The 20,725-nt window shown below is 50.1% G+C and overlaps 2 protein-coding genes and 1 pseudogene across 2 annotated transcripts in view; 1 reads left to right on the top strand and 2 right to left on the bottom strand.

Moving 5' to 3' along the window:
• Positions 1–6,906, bottom strand: part of Arl8a (ADP ribosylation factor like GTPase 8A) — a 10,033-nt gene extending 3,127 nt beyond the window's left edge. Inside the window, exons 1-3 of the mRNA XM_055598178.1 lie at positions 6,600–6,906; positions 687–767; positions 338–411 (exon numbers count right to left, since the gene is read on the bottom strand). Coding sequence (XP_055454153.1) covers positions 338–411; positions 687–767; positions 6,600–6,722 — 278 coding nt within the window. The 5' untranslated portion in view covers positions 6,723–6,906. The remainder of the gene's footprint in view (positions 1–337; positions 412–686; positions 768–6,599) is intronic.
• LOC129669796 (60S ribosomal protein L31-like) lies at positions 1,251–1,766 on the top strand (annotated as a pseudogene).
• Positions 6,907–10,099: 3,193 nt separating the features above from the next.
• Ptpn7 (protein tyrosine phosphatase non-receptor type 7) lies at positions 10,100–20,725 on the bottom strand. Its single transcript, XM_055598147.1, has 10 exons — positions 20,686–20,725; positions 19,531–19,703; positions 18,848–19,031; positions 18,539–18,623; positions 17,229–17,305; positions 15,960–16,097; positions 15,543–15,653; positions 14,489–14,643; positions 11,705–11,818; positions 10,100–10,551 (listed from the first exon to the last, which is right to left on the bottom strand). The coding sequence occupies exons 2-10, from the start codon at positions 19,650–19,652 to the stop codon at positions 10,458–10,460; spliced, it is 1,080 nt and encodes a 359-aa protein (XP_055454122.1). The 5' UTR covers positions 19,653–19,703; positions 20,686–20,725; the 3' UTR covers positions 10,100–10,457.

Below are 20,725 nucleotides of genomic sequence, written 5' to 3'. Positions count from 1 at the left end.
ATATATATATATATATATATATATATATATATATATATATATATATAAATTGGACATACATTTTCTTTGCTTTTGTGTGTGTGTGTGTGTGTGTGTGTGTCACTGGAATTGAATCTAGAGGCTTATACATGCTAGAGTTTTTGGGTTGGGGAACAGTGCACTAGGAGGCATTGAAGGTCTGACTGGCCAGCTCTCTGATTGGGTGCTATGGCCTGAATACATATTCAGTAAAAGAAACAGCATGCAAAATAAAAGGTCACGTCTAGGCAGCAGGCGTGGGCCACAGACCAGGCCTACGTCTGAAGTTCTTGCAGGTGGTGGGGGGGACCCTACTTACACGATGGCGCTCACTCCTCTGCAGTAGCGCTCCCACATGCTGCGGAAGCGGGGCTGTCCCCCAATGTCCCAGAGCTGAGTGACAAGAGGGTGGGGAGAGGAGGCAGCCTCAGGAGCATGTAGAAGACTGAAAGTCATCGGGTTCCCAAGATTCCCTTCTGCTGTCCTCCCAACCCTATGGGTCACACCTCCTCTTCTCCCTCCGGCTTTCCCTTTCTCCCCTATCCCTCTACCTTTCATATCTTCAGCTCCCTTTAGGATGCCACTCTGCCCTCCCCTGGCTGGCACTTCCAAGGGCCCGCAATTGCCCTCCCAAGCCCATGCGGTCCTGGGTAGACCTCTGCCCTCACCTTGATGGTCACATTCCCTTTGGTGATTTTGCGCATGTTGAAACCCACAGTGGGGATCATGTCCTCATTGAACTGTCCTGACTAGAAAGAAGAGCCAGAATTGGAAAAGATGCAGACACCGGCAGGACCCAGATATGCCCTCCCCGGTGGGTACAGAACAAGACCTTGCAGGGTGACACATTAGTCAGGGCAGACCTTCTCAGATTTTTTCACGGGAGGTGTCTCTGGAATGTCGCCTGCTTTCAGGCAGATGGCTGGTCCTCAAGCCTGTGTCATCTATATCTGGAGCTCTATGGGGAAGAGGCCCACAGTCCTTAGACAGGGTCTCCCAGTCTAGACAGGGAGAAAACTCTTCCCAACAGTTTAACCTACAGTTAACCTACAGTTCCTGTTAAAAGAAGCCCCTTCGCTTGATCTCCAGCTGAGTTAGAAGGAGAATAAATTGTTTCTCAGGAAAAGAGGCTTGAAACAAGAGATACGGCAATCAGAGGCAGATGTATTATCAAACTCGTAGTAAACTGTTATTTTTTAAAAACTAGGGCTTTCTAGCATGGCCCCGGCAGAATGGCTCCTGCAAAGAAGGGTGGCTAGAATAAGGGCCGCTCCGCCATCACTGAGGTGGTGACCAGAGAGTACACCATCATCATTCACAAGCGCATCCATGGAGTGGGCTTCAAGAAGCGTGCTCCCCAGGCACTCAAAAAATTTCGAAAGTTTGCCATGAAAGAGCTGGGGACTCCAGATGTGCGCAGATACGAGGCCCAATAAAGCTGTCTGTGCCAAAGGAATAAGGAATGTTCCATATTGCATCTGAGTACGTTTGTCCAGATGAAGATTCACCAAACAAGCTCTACATGTTGGTAACTTATGTGCCAGTAGCCACATTCAAAAACCTACAGACGGTCAATGCGGATGAGGACTAACCTCCTGAATGTCAAATTGAGTCGCTGAACTGCCTCCAAAAAAAAAACAACAAAAAACAAGAAACAAAAACCAAAAACTAGGAGGAGCTGGGCATAGTGGCACACACTTTAATCCCAGCACTGGAAGATAGAGGCAGGTGGATCTCTGTGAGTTCAAGGCCAGCCTGGTCTACAAGGCTAGCCTAGGACAGCCAAGGCTACACAGAGAAACCGCATCTCAAAAATAGATAGATACATACATACATAAGGAGAAGTATACATGTATGTAAGTATGTATGTATGTAAGGCCGGGTGTGGTGATGCACACCTTTAGTCCCAGCACTGGAGAGGCAGAGGCGGGTGGATCTCTTTGTGAGTTTGAGGCCAGTTTCCTCTGCATAGAGAGATCCAGGACAGCCTGGCCTACATAAAGAGACCTTGTCTGGGTGGGTGGGTTGGGACTAAATTCACCACCCACAAAATGCAATGCATACTAAATAATTTCAGGGCTATTCACAGTATTCATTTGTTGTACTCTACCATGACTAAGCCACAATTACTTACTATATATGTGTTTTCAGACTGGGTTGAAAGCCTCCAGGAGAAGCCAGGTCTACAGTAACAGCATTAGTGTTTGCTGAATATCTGGGAGCTGACAGTTATTCCAATTCCTATAATTCCTTTCAATTTCTGTCAATTTTTACTTTCCCCCCATACACTATCTCTGAAATTTCCAGATTGTTCTAAAGTAGATACAGCCTTCAAATTAGGCCAAACTGAAGTCCTCCCAGGCCATATTCACACCACAGGTAGGAACAGGAGAGCCAAGCTGAAGGCAATAAGAGAAGGGGCTGGTGGTACCTTTAAGCTGAGAGTGACAGTTATATGAGAGTGACTGTTATATTGCTTTGTCTCCTGCCAGGTAGTACATTCATTTGCTTGAGTCCCATGCAGAGGCCAGGGACTCTGACTACTAGCCAAAGAGCAGGAGACAACCAGCAATCACTCAGCCCCCGGAAGCCTCAGTGAAGTGCCCCAGGCGGACTGGACGAGGGTGCCACTCACTCCCGTCTCTTCCGAAACCACCCAATCACTCAATCAAGGTGTAGCTGGGATTCCGAATCTGAGGACCACAGCTGGAGGCATTCTGGAGGTCCTCTGGACCCCTGGATGTATAAGCATCCTTTGGTGTCCACAGGAGTTGCTCCAGGGCCCACCTCAGGGTCCCTTATGGAAATGTTACTGTACTACAGGATGTACTGTATACTCCTAAAACCCCAGTACTCAGGTGGAGGGGAGTAAGAGTTCAAGGTCAGCTTCAGCTAAAAAGTACGTTTGAGGTCAGCCTGGGTTATGTGAAATCCCATCTCAAAAACCAAAAAATACCTGTACACATCTTATCATATAATTTAATTTTATATGTATTTATTTTGTCTGCAGGTACACACACGCCACAACATGCCTGTGGAGGTCAGAGGGTAACTCTAGGGAGTTGGTTCTTTCCTACCATCTTTGTGGAATCCTGGTATTGAATTCAGGCTATGTTGCCAGGCTAGCTTGGAGATAACTAAGCCATAGCACCCGGAAAGTGCCTGATTTCATCTGATCTCGGAAGCTAAGCACTCCTGTGCTCAAGTAGTCCTCCCTCAGGACCCTAGAACAGCTGGGACCGTAGGGCTCCTGGAATGGTGACCACGGCTCACAAATGCTAGGGCGTAGCTGTGATGCAGTGTGGAACTGTCATTGCTCTTTGGGAACCAGAAGATCCACATGCTCCCAAACAGATGAGTGCAGCCTGGAAGAGTGTAACCTGGCAGACTGGGGTAGTGGGAGACTATCAGATAGCCAGGCCCTCCAACACCCAGAGCTTCTGCTCAGTTGGGAATTGGAGCTAAGTTGCAATCAGTCTATGATTTAATTTCCCCACTAATGACTCCAATTCTTCCTGTAAGGATGGAAGCAACTTTACGTCATGTAACCCAACCTTTTGTCTCATGCTTGAATCTATTCTAGATGATTTTTTTTTTCTTTTTTGAGATAGGGTCTCATGTATCCCAAGCTGGCTTCAAGCTGATTTGTAGTTAAAGATGACCTCCTGTTTCTACCTCTCTGGTGCAAAAATTATAGTCATGTGCCATGTCTTGGTTTTATGTGGTGCTGGGCATTGAACCCAAGGCGCTGTGGATGTTAGGACAGTCCTTCTGTCAACTAAGCTTCATCCCTAGAGCCTCCATTTTTAATTTTATTATTATTTTTAGATGAAGTAATCCAGACTGGCCTTCAACTCCTAATCCTTCTGCCTTAGAGCCTGAATGGCTAGGACTAAAGGCGTGTGCCACTATGCTAGGCTTTCACTCCCTCTCATGTTCAAATCATCAGAAAGTTCTTTATGAATCAAAAATGCATCTTCCTATAGCGTGTCCCTTTGTTCTTTAGTCCTTTTGGGTACCTCAAGACCAGTTTTAGTGATAGCCTTTGAAATGACTCCTTTGATGGGCGTGGTAACACATGCCTAGGGTCCTAGGCCAGGGAGACTAGACAAGAGGACTGAGCACTCAACACCAGACTTTGTCTCAAAGAAAAAAAAAGAAAGACAGAGAGAGAAAGAGAATGGCCTTTTTGCCTCTCTCAGGTAAAAAGATATCTCCCATTTTTCTAGTATCACAGTCTTTTCATCACTCAGTAGAGTTTCAGTGTCTTAGACATACTGCAATGGCTCTTTACATACTTTCTTCCTAGTTTACATTACCCTAAGTATCTGGACTCACTGAACACAATGCTCACAGCCCGATCTCACAGAGTGGGGGAAAAGGCATAAAGGGTTTTCTCTGTTTGCTGAGACAGAGGCCAAGAGGACAGGCAAACACAATTCGGAAAGTCAGTGGTGGGTATGGGCACAGAGCCCAGGGGTCTCAAGTCTTTTTGTGACTCTGCAGAATGCCTGTGGGGGCTCTAGTGGGTTGGAGACTGCTAGAGTTATCCGGATGCTGGAATTCCCTGCAGCCCCCTAGGGGGTGCTTTCACCTGTTAGGGTCTCTTTAGAGAAGGGAAATTTGGCTCCTTCTTCAAGTGGCAAATTCAGTATCAAGATGGAGAATGGGGAACTGGGGAGAGGAGGAATGTGGAATGTCAAATAAAACTGATTTTTTTGTTTTGTTTCTGATACAAAGTCTCTCTACATGGCCTAGGCTGCACTCAAACTGCAGGTACAGAGTGCTGGATTTTTACAGACATGTTCCATCATGCCAGGTTTCAAAGAACCTCTTGACTCTTGGCAGGAGAGCTTGAGAGTTTGGCTTCCGTCCCTGACTTGTCAGGGCCTTCCATTCTCTGAGAAGACGCTGGTCTTGAACTGTAGGTCCAAACCAGGAAGTTGAACCCACCTAGGTGTCGTCAGTGTGTCTCTACACAGAAGGGTGGCTTCAGTAACACCCCATGAGGAGAGCTTCCTTAGGGAAAGGAGGTAACGTCTAGGCAGAGCCCAAGCAGCTAGTTTCTTGTTTTGAGAAATAGCAGAGACACCTCCCAAACCTAAATGCCCCAAACCAAGCCACCTGGGTCTGCAAGGCAGGTGGGAATCCAGGTGTTGGGTTCCTGCTCTGACAGCGAGTGCAAGAGGCAAGTCAACATGAAGCCTAAACAGGCTTTCTGATCCTAGGAACACAGCATGGCAGACAGGAAGCCAGATACATGTGTTAGTTCAGAAAAACATTATGTCCCAAACCTCAGCAAAGGCCCAGTGGAAATAAGAAGAGTCACTGGGTAGAAGAGGGTACAGAGGTCAAGGGCAGGGCCTATTTAGGGGAGGTGGGAGAGCAAGACTCCATGCTCAGTCATGTAACCAATAAATCCCAAATCCACCTAGCCTTCCACCTACCCATCGTATCAGTAGCAGTATCCTCTCTGAAGGGCTCCATTGCAAGGATGCTAAGCCCAGTGAGGCTTCAAGGTTGGGCAGCAACACAATACAGCTAAGTACTGAAGCTGGCTGGCCACACCACACACCTTTGCGGACCTACACATCAGCATTTTTTACCTAGATCTGGCTAATTCACAGTTCTTGGAAAAACCCATCTTTGGGAACGGGACTAGGTTCTGGGGAAAAACTATGGCTCTGTCCCAAGCCTCTCTGGGTCCCATAAGCCCAGTCTTGCCTCGCTTTGAAATACAGGCTGCAGCCATTACTGCAGCTCAGCTCACACCCAGCGAGCTCATCTTCCTCTTTTTTAAAGAGAAAAATTAACTCCTTCTCCACCATTCCTCTGGCACAGACATACAACTGCAATCACCCCCACCCACCCCCTTGATCCTGACTCCCCAAAGCCCTTGGAGCTGCTCTCCTCCCTGTCCCCAAGTGGATGGCGCCCTTCCAGCTCATCCTCTCGGGTCCACAATACCGACTCCTGCAACTTCTGAGCCAAGTCTCCTAACTCCCTTTATGGTGCTGTCCTTTCTGGACCCCTGCGAAACCGCAGGCCCGGGACAGGTTCCGGGGAGGAGTCTGGGCTAGAGCCAGGACCTCAGCTGACTCTTCTGCCTCTAGGGATACCTTTCCCCGCCCCAAAGGGTCGGGGTTTCAGCGTCCAGCAAGGGGAGGCAGAGCCCTCGGGGTGGGGCTGGACTGGTAGGGCACCCTGGCAACACGCTCGGGCCGCGCGTCCCGTGACCCTCCACGCGCGGAGCTGGAAGGCCCGGGCACTTTCGCCCCGTCATGCCCCCAGTGAGTGAGCAGCGGGGGCCTGTCAGCCTGCGGCGGGTTCCCGGTGCCTGGAGACCTCCCGGTGCAGCCAGCCCCGGAACGCCAGCTCGGTCCCCTTCATCCTCGCCACCCCGCCCCAAGCCCTGCCATTCCATTCCAGCACGCCAGCCGGTCCTCTAAGAACCGTGCTAGGCCCTAAGCACCCCGTGTCGGCTCCTCCCTGCCCGGCGCCCAGCGGTGCCGGGCCACGCCAGGCGGAGACTCCGGCTGCCCAGGCGCGGCGCGGCGCGGTCGACACATCTGCCCCCGTACCGCGATCACGTTGACGAAGGTGGTCTTGCCCGAGTACTGCAGCCCCACCAGCGTGAGCTCCATTTCCTCCTTCCAGAACAGGGCCTTGAACCAGTCCAGCAGCTTGTTGAACAAAGCGATCATGGTCGCTGCCGCCGGCCGCGCCCGGTGCCGGGTCCCCGCCGCCCTCGCTGCCCTCGCGCTGCGGCCCGGAGAGGCCCCTCCCCGGTGCGGCCGGGTCCCGCGGCTCGGTGCGGGCGGAGGCTGGAGCGCGGCGGCCGACGACGCGCTGCCCGTGGATCCGCTCGCCGATGGGTGTGGCCACAGCACCTCCTCCGCCGCCGCCGCCGCCGCCCTCCCGCGGGCCGGGCCGGGTCCTGCTCGCACTCGAGCGCGCTCCAGTCTCGCGCGCGGCCTCGGCCAGCGCCCGCGGGCGGGGCAGCGGGGACCCGCGGCGCCCGGGAGGAGCGTGATGGGGCGCTAGCCGGGAAAGCTGTAATTTTATTTTTTAGGCTGCCCTCGTTCGCCCCGCCCTGACTGCACGGTTTTCTGTCTTGAAGGGTAGTCGGCCCCCGGGCAGGTGGTGTCCTGATTAAGCTAGAGCATTCCCAGGTTAAAGAACGGTAGCAGGAAGATCTCCAAGGAAGGGAGACGACATATGGTTTTGCTTCCTGAACCCTTGCCTCTGAGCATCCCTGGGTACCAAGTCCCATCCCCCGAAGTGCATGGTGAGGAACAGCGCTATTTAGAGCCCTTAATACTCCATCTTGTTTTGTTAACCACAGTTTGCCAGGCTGCTTGTTTAGGAAGCCCAAAGTGAGACAGACATTTGAACTTGATGCTGATCTTTTTTTCTTTGCTTTGCTTTCTTCTTCTTTCTTCTCCTCTTCCTCCTCTTCTTCTTGGTTTTTTGTTTGTTTGTTTGTTTGTTTTTTGTTTTTCAAGACAGTTTTTCTGTGTAGCCCTAGCTGTCCTGGACTCGCTTTGTAGACCAGGCTGGCCTCAAACTTATAGAGATCTGCCTGCCTCTGCCTCCCTGAGTGCTAGAATTAAAGGTGGGCCACCACGCCCGGCTTTTGAGGCTGTTCTTTACCAGTATTGTCACCATATAGAAGCAGGTGAAATCAGGGCAAGGGATCCCCTGTGAGGGCTGTCAGTGGCAAAGGGAAAATGGCTGTTGTTTTGGTACAAAGCTAAGTTTTCTGATAGTGGATGGTGAAGGGCCTGCCAAGATGTTCCCAGTCTCCTTTGCAAGAGCTAACCTGGAGCCTGCTCAGTCAACCAGTACCTTCCTCCCAGGATCCTGGAGCAGCTGGGCTCCTTCTACAAGAATGCCATCAGGCTCTCCTTGGGGTCTGGTTTTCAAGTGTACTCAACTGGCATCTGTTGTCTTTGTGAACTTTTAACATCTCCTGTATGATCAAACCTACTCAGGGTTAGAGGACCCCAGCATCTTGGAGCAGCCTATTATTCTGACTTATTAAGTAACATCTGTCTAGTCCCTGCCCTTTGTAAGTTCTTCTCTTGCTCCAAAGGTACATGCTATAGTCTGAATGTTTTAAGTTAAAGTTAAGTTAATAGATTTCATTGCTCTACATTTCTGTGTCCTTTCCCCCAGATTCATATATTGAAATTCCAATCCTCAAAGTGATGGCCTTGTAAGGTGACTAGGTTATGAGGGGGGAGTCCTCCTAAATATGGTTAGTTCCCTTATATAAGGAGAGAAAAAAGAGGTACCCAGAGCCCATACTTCTTCCATCAGGAGGCTGTAAAGAGAAGGCTATCTATAAGCCAAAAAGTGAGTCCTAACCAAGTTAACCTTGATCAAAGTTTTCCCATCTCAAGCCATAAACAACACATTTCTGTTGTTTATAAGTGATCCGTGGGCCGTGCTTTGTTAAAACACCCTGAGCAGGCAAGGTAGCACCCTGTGTCTCACTTCCTATACTTGACTGCAGTTTCATTTTGTCACGCATCCTTAGAAATACTGGAAAAGAGTATATCCGGGGGTAAGGAGGTAGCAGCCTGTTCCTGCTCTGGAGCCCTAGAGGCCTAAAAATATGGAAAGAAATTTAACCAGTCACCCAGAAGTCTTTATTTTTCTACTTTGCTTTTTCAGAGCCTGTGACCCCTAGAACAGAGTTGGGGTGACAGTGCAGGGAAGGTGCCCATGGGGCTGTGCAATTGCTCCTTTCCAGACAGGCTCTGAGCTCATGGAAGCAGCAGGTACTTTAGAGCCTACTTTGGGCAGCACAGACCTTTTAGGGGGCTTAGGAAAGTGGGAGCGCAAGCCATCCCCTGAGTCTGCGGGAGTGGAGCACCTCCGTAAGCTCAGGTAGAGCATTAAGAATTTTAACCTCAACACCACGCAACTTTTATTTGTTTGTTTTAGTTTCTTTTTGAAGGCTGGTCTGAAACTGCTGATTCTCCTGCCTCCACTTTCCACATGTGGATGACAGGCTTGCGACACCATGTCCAGTGGCACCATTCTTCAGAGAGATGCCATGAAGCAGGGGGACAGACACTTACCAGGACCAGCTCCCTGAGGTTTTCACAGAAGACTCCTGTCATTCAGCACCTCCAGGAGCTAAGGACCAGACAGCAGAAACAGTGCTCTGCCTTCTTCCCCACAGCCAACCCATACTGGAAGACTCAGGGCTTGTCTGGCTTTCTGGGGTATACAGTTCAACCCTAAGCTAGATCGTGGGCTCCCTGGAAATGGTGCTCAAGAGACAAGGATGGGGCTGAAGCTTGGTCTTAGCCCTGTGCTGCTTGGTGTGGTGACAGCCCAGGATGTTTCTGGAATTAGTTAAGCTATCCAGGTGTGCTCTGCCAAGAAAATACAAGCCAGGAAAGATATGGCAGGTAGGTTTGCCAGAACCAGACACAGTCCTTTGTCTCTTCTTCTCTCCTCTTTCTTTGGTACTTCTTGGGTACCCAGAGTATTCTCTGAAGTCACAGAAGCAATGCAGAGAGTGTTTGGCTTCCCTAGAGAGTGGTTGGGAGCAGATGGCAGGAAGCCACAGAGGCAGAGGCAGCCCCCGCCCCATCACTTCCAGAGAGCTCGTGATTGCTTTCTATTATTTTTATTTTAAAAGAGAAGATCTTGTTATGCAGTCCTGGCTGGCCTGGAACTCAAAATGCACATCTAGCTGGCCTCAGACTTTCAGCAATCCTCCTGCTTCTGTTGCTGAGTGCTGGGAATACAGGTATGCATCACCGCACCTGGGGTTTCTTCTTGTCCGTAATTGCTAGACCTGCTTACGTGGGCATCTCCTTTTATGACATGTGGAGACAGGCCAATCAGGGCCCCAGTTCTCTTCTGAGGGGTCATCAGCACTCACAGGTGGATGGGGAGGAGAGGTCCAAAGTCAAAAGGCCAGCCAGGCTCTTCCCTGCTCTTGCATCTGGCCTGTGTGTGGCCAAGGCCTTAATGGAGAAGACCTTTCAGTCACCATTCTGCAGCCCCGACAGCAGAGCTACATCTGGAATGGCTTTCAGGAACGTTCTGTCTGCTTCTATGATGGCAGCAAAGAACTGACTCTTTATGTCATCCACAAGGAAAGAAGCCCATAGAGAGCACATAGATAAGCCAGCACCCCATGGTTGGGGGATTATTCTCAATCCATTTCAAGTGTCAGCTCTTATCTGTAAGTTCAGAGCCACAGGAAGCTCCCCTATAGTCCACTGGGAGCCACAGACAAAGGCAGAGGACTAGTTGGTGGGGAAGCCCTGCGGCCTGGCTCCTCCTTTGCTTGCTGGGAGCAATTTCCTGAGGCTGAAGCATCCTCACGGCCGAGGCTCCCTTTCCTGTGCTTATGCAGAAGCTGTCCCAGGCCTGAGGGGAGGTTGGTCCCTGAACCGGTGGAGGGTCAGGGGTCAGGGGCTGGGCTCCGGAGGCAGCTGGGCTGCATACAGGGCCAGAGTATGGTGCAGGAACTGGTACTGCTCTGCCGTCTGGATCATGCCTCCTCTGCAAGCAGAAGTTCCGGGGGGGAGAAGAGTGAGGGACACCTGCCCCATGCCTGTCCTGCTAGGAAAACCCTGATACCCCCTCACCACACGGTCAGGCTTCTCACTCCCCAGTCCTCTTTGCTGCCCTCTCCAGGGCAGCCCCAGGGGGGGAAAGTACAGAATTAGTGCCTCATCTTGACTCTTGGTCTTCTGTCCCTTTTCCATCCAGCTCTTGAGCAAAATCAGACCTCAGGTTGGTTCAAGAATGCATTCCCATGCTCAAGTTTTCCATTGCCAATAATCTTAAAAGTAAAAACAGTCAGCCCCACAAGTGGAGAGCAGGTCCCATTTCTAAAACACCCCTGTGATATGATTTCTTCTTCCAGTTGTGGAAATAGATATTACCTGTCTAGATCAAGAATAGACATGCCGACAGGCGGTGGTGGTGCACACCTTTAATCTCAGCATTCAGGAGGCACCGGCAGATGTGTCTCTGTGAGTTCAAGGCCAGGCTAGTTTCAGGCTAGCCAGGAATACATAGAGAGATGCTAACAAAAGCACTCAAAAAGGGGTGGCAGCGGTGTGTGTGTGTGTGTGTGTGTGTGTGTGTGTGTGTGTGTGTATGTATGTGTTATAGAATTATGGTAATAGATAGTAGCATACATCCCAGAGTCTGAACCTGCTTCTCTACTTCCAAGTCCAGTGAGTACCACATATTGCCCTTAGCTACCTTCTACCTAGAACAAGTTGTATCCTTTAAAAAAAAATCAAGACAGAGTTTTCCTATGTAGCTCTCATTGGCCTTGAGCTAGCTAAATAGCCAGGCACTGGCTTTGAACTAACCACCTGCCTCTCTCCTGAGTGCTGGGATGATGGGCATGCAATGCCATACCTATCCCTGATGGAAACTTGTTCCCTGGCTTCCCTTTGAGTAGAGAATTTGGGGTGGGGAGGAGGATGAGGGAAAATTCAGGGTGACATTTTAAATTCCAGGCCCCCAAGCCAACATTTCAGATGCTCTTTCAAGCAGGCTTAGTTATTAGCAAAACAGAAAGTTCTTTCAATAAAATAAGTTCCTTCCTTCTAGGAGGGCCTGAAGGTGTCGTGCACAGTACCTCAGAACCAGTGTCCTTGCCAACTAATGTGACTGCACCTGCTTCTCACAGACCCACCTGTCTAGGCGCAGCTGGCACACGATGCCCAGAATGTCCACTTCCCCTCGGGCCTTCAGCTGCTGGCAGCCGATGCGGGTGGCGATGAAGCAGCCTGTCCGGCCAATCCCTGCGCTGGATATAACCAGAGAGAGGTGGGGGAAGTCACAGGAGACCAGGGAACAGGGGAGATAGACGAGCACAGAAGGTTGGAGCTAGGCTTCAAACGATGAGAGAAGAAATGGGACTGAGTGCTCTATTTGTGGGTAGGGCTCTCAGGCCTACGATTCCAGCGTCCCTGGCATCCCAGAGCAAGGCAGATTATAGCTTGTCCTGAAGAAGTTTGTAAGCTTTATTAGTCTCACTCTAGGCCTATCCAGCTCACCTTCTGGTTCCTATGGACTTTAATTAACTATTATTATTATTATTATTTTAGATAGGCTCTCACTATGTGCTCTGGCTGTCTTGGAACTCATTCTGTAGACTAAGCTAGCCTTCACAGAGGTCTGCCCGCCTCTGCCTCCTGAGTGCTGGGGTTACAAAAGAGTGCCACCATACCCAGTCTTTTTCTTCTTTTTTCTTTTAAATAAAGATTTTTTAAAATTTTGTGTATGAGTCCTCTATCTGCACATGCATGTCAGAAGAGGGCACCAGATCTCATTATAGATGGGTGGTGAGCCACCATGTGTTTGCCGGGAATAAACTCAGGACCTCTGGAAGAGCAGCCAGTACACCTAACCATTGAGCCATATTGCCAGCCCCTAGTTGTTGTTTTTGTTTTTTTTCCTGTCAGTTTGTTTGAGACAGAGTCTCTCTATCTCTCTATGTAGCCTGGGACTTGTTATGTAGATCAGGCTGGCCTGAAACTCAGAGATCTGCCTGCGTTTGCCTCCCAAGTGCTGGGTTTTTTGTTTTGTTTTTCATATTTTTATTTATTTTGATCTGTGTGTGTCATTGTGCGCATGTGTGCACGTTCCATCTCACTGTCTGAGGGTAGAGGACAACTTTCCCGAGTCAGTTCTCTCCTTTGACCATGTAGGTCCCAGAGAGTGAGCTCAATTGGCCAGGCCTGGCTGCTGGCTCCTTTACCCATGGAGACACCTTGTGGTTCCCCAATTTTTCTTTTCTTTTTGAGAATAGGGTCTAGCTGCGTAGCCCAGACTGACCGTAAACTGGCAATCTTACCGCTCAGCCCGAGTGCACCCAGCACCAGGTGCTCTGCCATGCCCTGTTCCAGCGCATTTTCATGATAGTGTCTGTTTACAGTCCAAAGGCATCTAACCGACAGCGCCTGCCAGTACAGGCTGCCCCTGAGCCTTCCTTATCTGACCGCAGCTCCTCCCGGCTTCACCAGCTTCCGCTGATGTCCTCTGACCTCCATTCTCCTCCTCTTCTCGGCTCTGCCACCTTGAGACCTCTCTCTCTCCCCCTCACACTCCTCTCTTGTCCTTTCTTGATGTCACCCCCCCCCCCTTACGTTTCACACGTGCCTCTGATAGAAGCCAGCGGTGAACCCCAGCAACTGTGCCATTGTGCCACTTCTACCTGGGTCCAAGTATGCCCTGTTTGTACTTTTTGTTTTTGTCTTTTCCTCGTCCCCCTTCTCCCCTGCCCTCTCTCTATAACATCATATAGCCCAGGCTGGCCTTGAACTCTCTGTGTCATTTAGACTGGTTTTGAGCTCCTGATCCCAAATGCTGGGAAGACAGGAGTGCATCACTGTGCCCAGCCCTAAGCATTATTTTAAACAGCTCATCTGGGTGTTGGATTCAATTCCCAGATCAATAAAAAGTAAAACAAAATGGGAAATCTAAGTGTCTTAGCCAGTCTAACAAGTCCCCTTCATTAAGCCCTTAGCTGCCTTCCAGACTGGTTTCCCATCAGTGTCCCCACATATAAGGTCCAGCTTTCCCCTCTGATCCTGCTGCTGCCAGTATATATTATTATTATTATTATTTTGTTTATTTCCTGAGCATATACTGCTCTCCCTCCTTGAATGTTTTTCTTTCCCCCATTCCTTGGCTTATTCCCCCTCAGGTGTTAGGTGACCTGACCCTATGGCCTCTGTCCTACTCCATCTGGCTTTTTTTTTTGTTTTTTTAATTTATTATGCAAACAATGTTCTGCCTTCAAGTACATCTGCACGCCAGAAGAGGGCACCAGACCTCATTATAGATGGTTGTGAGCCACGGTGTGGTTGCTGAACTCAACTATGTGGAACTGAACCCAGAAACCTCTGGAAGAGCCATCTCTCCAGCCCCTACGCTTTGTAGCCCGTTTAATTGTTTAGTCTACTGTCCTTTTGACCAGGCCATAAGCCTGCTGGGCAGGAAACCAAACTGTTTTGTTCTCTGTTATCTTCTTAGTATTTAACATGGTGCCTGACAACAGTAACAATAGGTTAACAATAAATCTATTATAGTTCATGCCTGCAACCCCAAAAGGAGATTGAGAGGCAGGAGGATTGCCATGAGTTTGATGCCAGCCTTGGCTACAAAGAAGGTTCCATGCCCCAAAACAAAACAAAACCAAAACCAAACCCAAACAACACAACAAATCCAACAAACCCAAACCCAAACACCAAACGACCCCCACGCAAAAAAAAAAAAACGGTTGTCCAATGAATGAACGGACTTCCCAACAGCGGAGGTCATGTTTATCTACCTGACTTCCCACAAGCCAGGACTCTGTCCATGTAAGAGTTGGGGCCTGTCTGGTGGAGTATTAGTTGGATGCTTCCCCACCAGAGACCTGGTGGGAGGGAAGGTTAGCACTGAAGATAGGCTGGGACTGGGAGGACCCTACCTGCAGTGAACCACGATAGGCCTGGGGTTGGCAGCTGTCTCTGGGCTCTCCACCTCGGCCACCAGGCGCAGCAGCGGCCCAGCCGACTCTGGAGTCTGGTGGTCTGGCCAGGCTGAGAAGAGGATGTGCTTTACCGATCGGCATTCCTTTTGGTACTGGGGTATGAGAAAATGGGAGAATAAGGCATGGGAACCAGGATATGGGTGTGGGGGTGGGCGCTGCCTGGCACCAGCAAGTGAATGCTGGCAATCAACTCAGAGCAGGCAAGGCTGATTCTCCTGGCTACTTTGCTGCTCATCTTTCACCATGACCCACTCCAAAACTCTAGGAAGGAGCAGTGTTTTCTGAGAGGGAGAGCCCCAGGCTCAAGTCTTGACTGTGCCTCTGTCTGTCACAGAAGAGTGGGTAATCGCATCACTCTCATTTCTTCCCTAGTTAGTGGGCACAGTGATATCTTATTGTTGGCTTCCTAGGATGCTTGGGGAACAATGAACCGATCCAGGAATTGTTTGGAAGTGTATGAATGTGTACAGTAGCAGAAAGCCTTCCCCCTTCCCCCTGTTCTCCCTCCCTTTTCTCTAGATAGGAACCTTGCTATTTTCTTCTGGTCAGTTCTCTTCTCCCACTGTGTGGGTTTCAGGCTTGGTGGCAAGAGCCTTTACCCGCTGAATACTCTTTGTCCCCTAGCGAGCATTTTTAAAGTACACCCACATGTGCTTTAAAGTTGTCGGCACATCTCTTTGACCTATCCTTGCTCCTCCAGCCTTCTCCTGGGCCTCTCTTCTCTTAGGGGGCCTGGGTGTAGAGCATGGGGAGGGGATCTTTCCTGATGGTCTCCATTTGGTTTGTTGGCACATCCCTATTTAATTAGAGGTGGCCCTGAGGGTTGTACCCATTTCTCTTTCTTTTATGGCACCTCTTTTAAATGTGAGACCAAGGTTTAAATAGTAAACTTTGTGAATTTAGTAAACTTAGTGAAGGTGGAGCCTGAGTTCCAGAGATGCTAGGGTGACCCGAACCTCCAACAGAATGGTCTGTTCCGGGGGGATGGTACCTGGATGGTAAGCTGTCTCACAGTATATTCTGGGTGTTCTCTCATTTCCTGGATGCGGATCTGGAAGAGCCCATAGGTTTCCTCTTCTGTGGGCCAGTAGTGTACACATTTCTAGAAGGGAGGGTCCACAATGGATCAGGCTGGGGTGGCAGAGAGAGGCCTAGTGTCCCCTCCTCATATCTTACCCCCTGACTCAGGTCAGTGACTGGAGTCTGGCTTTCTGGGGCTTAACCTGTACTGTCACTCTCCCCACATTCTGGCTGTGAACAGTTTCCTTGGTTGTATATATGTCAGGAACCTTCCTGAGAGATACGGCCTGGGGCCTGTCAGTGATCTCAGCTCCCACTGAGGTCTCTGTTCTGCATGGGTAGTGTGGGAGGGGAGGGTAAAGCCCTGTCTGAGCGACCTGCCTCCTACCTCCTTGCCCTCTCGGAGCTGGGTGAGCATGACAATGAGGGATACTTCTTCTTGCCACACCATCTCCCAGAAGTCCGCTACAGTGTTGGGCATGGGGCCCTGGGTGGCAATGTAGACCTTCTCCTTCCCATCATAGCCCTGGGGAGAGAAAGCACAGAGGAGCAGAGATTCTGTGAATTCAGACTGCACAGGTGCTGGGTCAGGCTGGAGCCAGTGAACATGGACACTTCAATGCACAGACACACACATCAGGAGCCACCTGCTGGAGGAGGACGTGCTGGAGGAACACCTGGGTAAAAACTCCGTCCTGCTGTCTCCTAGCTAAGCAGTGAGAGGCATATTCATGTGGAACTCAGTTTCCCGACCTATAGACGGAGCCTAGTAATTATAGCACAAGTGTGAATTAAACTCAATAAAATATATTGGCAGCCTCCCACACATCAGGCACTACAGGCATGTTTGTTCCTGTGCTCTGCAGGTTTCTTCTAGTGCAAGATATAACAGCCCTCAGTATTTGTAAATGAACGTTTCACATTTCATGAATCACTTTTGTGTAGTTGGCATCAAAATCCAGCATACTTTTTTTCTAGTAATCTCTCTTCCCTCCCATCATCCTCAGCTTCCATCATCTTTTGATCATCCGTGCATCCCACCATTTGCCTGGTTCCAGCTGGCAAACAGAGGACCACCTATCTGCTATGCTTTTTGGTTGACTGCTTTGCTCCTCAGTACTCAGACTACGGTCCTACCACATTTGGCCACAAGGAGGCGCTAGTTTCACATCCACCTACCAGAGGAGGTGAGAAGTTGGGAGAGATGATCCAAACTTTGTCTTTAGGGTGCTATTAGCTGGACATGAGTCAGTCTCTACAAAGGAGGCACTACTTAGTACAGGTTTGTGTGTGGGAGAGGAGGTAATAGGGAGATAGACAGACTCGCACTTGAGCTGGCTTTGTGTAGATTTTTAGAAGCCACTAGCCTTTAAGAAACTAGCAACTATGGTCAGCCATGTCAACTTACTGCCACGTTTAGAGTGCTGTCATGGATAAGGTAACAGGGTAGATTAAGGTGGTTTGGAATATTTGACATCTTTTCTAGGCTAACACCTTGGGGATCATTCAGTATGTCTCTCTACCCCAGCCCCCCAGTCTAGCAGAGAGGAGGGAAAGCACAGGCCCCTGAGGCCAAGTCCCAGCTGGATGGTATTCTGTGGCATTTTCATTTTTAAAAGCAGGCCTGCCCCCACTGCAGCAGCAGCCAGCTACTTACTCGTATGTAATTGGCATTGATGTAGTCGCTGTCTTTCTGGCTGTGTGCCCGGCCAAGACAGACACGGCTCTGGGGATCTAGAAAGTGAAGATCAATGAAGGTGAAAGGTCAGAAGGTGACCAACAAATGTAGATTTTAACAGAGTCAGAGGGAAGAATGTCCTCACACTGGTCGCAATACTTTGTGACCAACAGGTTTTCAACTGAATTATTTTATACACATAGGTATTGTGTTCATAATATTATAGATATAATACCCATGTATCATAAAACATAATTTTTTATGACAATAGGGAGCCACAGGTTTTTGAGTGGGAAGTGATTATAATCAAAGCAGAAAAATAAACTGAATGGCTGTGTAGCACAGACCACAGAGACCAGTTGGGATACTGTCATGTTCTAGCCTGGAGATCAGCGAGGGTATAAAATGGGAGGAAACTGATAGGAAAAGAAAGAGATTCTGCAGAGGAAAAAACGTTTTTCTGATTATGAAAACACGCTTTAGATGAATACATTATTTTAGATACCACCCAACCATGAGAGATATGGCCCCACTGTCCAAAGGTGTGGCTCTTTCCCCAGTCAAACCAGATGAGGGATGAAGGAGCTGGCTTCCCCTCTTTGGTGGTTGTAGAGCTTGCTAGAATTAGGCCAAGGCCAAAGGCTAACAAGCTCACATTGACAAGTGTTCACAGAACCCTGGTCTATTCCAGCAGGCAGTGAGCTTGGAGACTCAGCACATGGCAGGACCCACGGGCTGGGCTGAATTCAGACCATAGTTCTGGAAGTCACGGGCAGCAGGCTCCAGGACTCAAGGTTGCCTCTGAGAAGTGGGAGGTGCTGGGCCTGGGTCTGTCTGAGCTCACTCCTATCATGCAGGCCAGAAGTAAGCTCCTGCAAACGCTACAGTTCAGCTGTGCAACCGCTGCTATCTCCTAGCTGACAGCGCATGCTATTAGGATTTCTCTGTTGAAAGACAGTGTCTCAGGCATTGCTGTTCCTCCTTGGCTGTGGTGACGTGTTTGTTTTCTAAATTGTTGTTTGTTTTATTTTGGTTTTTGTTTGTTTGTTTGTTTGTTTGTTTGTTTTTGTCAAGGTCTCATTTAAACCATGCTAGCCCAGAACTTGCTATAATAGCGGAAACGAGCTTTGAATTCCTGATCCTCTACCCCAACATCCGAGTGCTAGGATTATAATAGGTGTGTACCATGATGCCTGGCTCAAAGTGTGTCTGTGTGTATGTGTATGTTGCCTTCCCAAGTTCTTCACCCCCAGGGACGCTGTCACCCTCATCCCCGCTGTGTTCCTTACTTGGCAAGACGGTCTTGTATCTGTCTTTGGAGGCGTGGCCAGGGATATCCAGGTCTTCAGGGCTGACAAAGTTTGTGGGTATCTTCTGATGGTGGGGGATAAGTGGGTTAACATCTGGTCCCCCTTCCCAGCCTCCTTTTCTCCCCTTCCATCCTCTGCACACAGAGCAGAAGGGCAGGATGGGGACAGTCTTTTCTCCTGGGCCCAAGTTCTCCTCTAAGAACCCCAAGGAGAAGAGAAGTCCTAGGAATACATGATACTCTTGATATTGAAGGGCCGAGTGATGTGGAGGGGACCCCGAATTCTTACCGAGAATTCCTCCTCTAGCTGCTTGGGGCTGGGTGGCTGGTGCTGTAGCCCCCAGCATGTAAGGGGGTGTCCAGCTGTGCGCAGAAAGTGTAGGGTGACTTCCCGGGGCGTGTTCACTGAGCAGAAGGGCTCAACAGTGCCCAAAGACCGCACATCCAGCATCAGAGCCACACTGGAGCCCCTTCTGAAAGTACAGCCCACCAGGGCCCAGTGAGCATGCCGTGCCATCCGCCTTCTTCTCAGCTCGTTGCAGAGCTTGTCTGAAGAGGCCACCCTTAGTCTTTCTCTTGACCCAGAGAATGACAGAGTGCCGGCCACACAGGGCACTCAAGGGTCAGGCCCTTACTACATTTCCCTTTATCAGATAAGAGCAGAGTAGCCCTCCTGCTGCCTAACTGCCGCCCTCCCAAGCCGGTCCAGAGGCTCCAACGCATACCCAATGCCATCAAGATCCCTAGACTTGTCCCAGAGGTTGCTTATCATAACTTGAAACTTAGAGACCAGGCCCAGGGATGACATGAAATTTGGTGTCTCAGACATACAAAAGATGGACATGTAACATGCAAATGAGCGTTATTGTTGTTGTTGTTTTTCTTCCCCAGGCCTTGTGGACTCTGTTGTTAGAACTGGAAAGGAAGGGGGGAGGCAACCCAGCGCTAGGAAGAGTCTGTGAAAGATCTCACCTCTCCTGCAGCCGCACATGCTTCTTGGCCGGAGCGTTGGTGGGTGGAGGCTGGGTCATGGCTGCCCCCAAAGACAAGGTCGGCAGCTGTGCTCTGGAGCGACCCTCACAGGCCTGGACCATGCTGGGGTAGGTTGCTGGGCCCAAGGGAGGCTCACTCAGCCATGAGCCCGCCTGAAAGACAAGGTTCTGCAGGCCTCACGAGCCAGAAGGAGGCTTCTGAGCCCAGGCTAGCCATTCTCTCAAGGAAGTGGCCTTTCATTCCCTGCAAGAGCAGGAACTCTTTGTTGGGAGACAGGGCAGAGGACAATCTTGGGTTAGAGTAAGAGGGAGATGTAGAATGTAGGGGTGAAGACAGGAAAGGATCCGGAAGGAGGAAGAGAGAGGATATCCAAGTCCACAGGGCTCTAAGCTGGGGTGCAAATGAGAATGACAGACAGCCGGCCACACTGGAGGAAGGGAGAAAGATCACAGCTTTCTAAATCTCGCCAGGCAGGCTTCTGCAGAATGAGAAACTGAGGCCTGTAGTAGCATTGGAGCCAGCTGGGGACCCGGGCACGCTACACTTGTGGTAGGGTCTCTTAATTGTTGGCGGCTCCTCTCCAAGCTCAGTTGTGGCTTATGGGGTCTCTGTCGAGGGCGGTAGGCCAGGGGTGTTTCCTTCCTTCTCCTTCCCATCCCCCAGTCTCCCGCCTCTGTAACCGTCACAGGAAATGGCCTCACCAAGCCCCAGAGCGCCAGCGCATGGTGAGGCTACAGACGGGAGTAGGAGAGAGAAGGTGCATAGAGGTGAAGAGGGCATTGTCTTTTGGGGGCAGTCCCGATCTCTCAGAGCTAAGTCATATGTGCCATGGTGGTGGGTTTAGGCTCCTAACCCACAAGGCCAGAGGCTTGGAACCGTGTGGGCCAGTGCAGGTGTTGCCAGGACAATACTCTCCCACAACAGGAAGGGGCTTTCAGCCTCTCCTCTCTTGGTATTCTGTGTGGCTTCTTTGCCCTCCAGCCACAGGGACACCAGATTTGCCACTACTCATGCCCTGACCAGGCATGGTAACCCCAAACTCATGCTTCTTCACCCCATCCTTGGAGCCCTCCCATTTCCAGGGCTTCCCCACCCCAGGGCCATAGGATGTCTGTGCCCACTTCAAGTACTTACTGAAGCAGCTGTGTCCCCCAGGCTGCCTCCTGCCAGCTGT

The sequence above is a fragment of the Psammomys obesus genome, unplaced genomic scaffold, assembly GCF_907164565.1.
Source record: "Psammomys obesus unplaced genomic scaffold, mPsaObe1.curated_primary_1811, whole genome shotgun sequence".
NCBI classification, from domain to species: domain Eukaryota; kingdom Metazoa; phylum Chordata; class Mammalia; order Rodentia; family Muridae; genus Psammomys; species Psammomys obesus.
Note: the sequence above shows the minus strand (reverse complement) of the source record. Positions and strands in the feature narration are given on the sequence as shown.

Bases quoted from the DNA above. Each gene is read 5' to 3' on its own strand.
- Ptpn7 (XM_055598147.1), bottom strand. From the start codon at position 19,652: ATGGTCCAGGCCTGTGAGGGTCGCTCCAGAGCACAGCTGCCGACCTTG. The intron at 14,644-15,542 runs GTACCATCCCCC...CTCATACCCCAG, and splicing joins TGAGACAGCTTACCATCCAG to TACCAAAAGGAATGCCGATC. The intron at 10,552-11,704 runs GTGGGTCTGTGA...TTCTGCTTGCAG, and splicing joins TGCCAGCTGCGCCTAGACAG to AGGAGGCATGATCCAGACGG.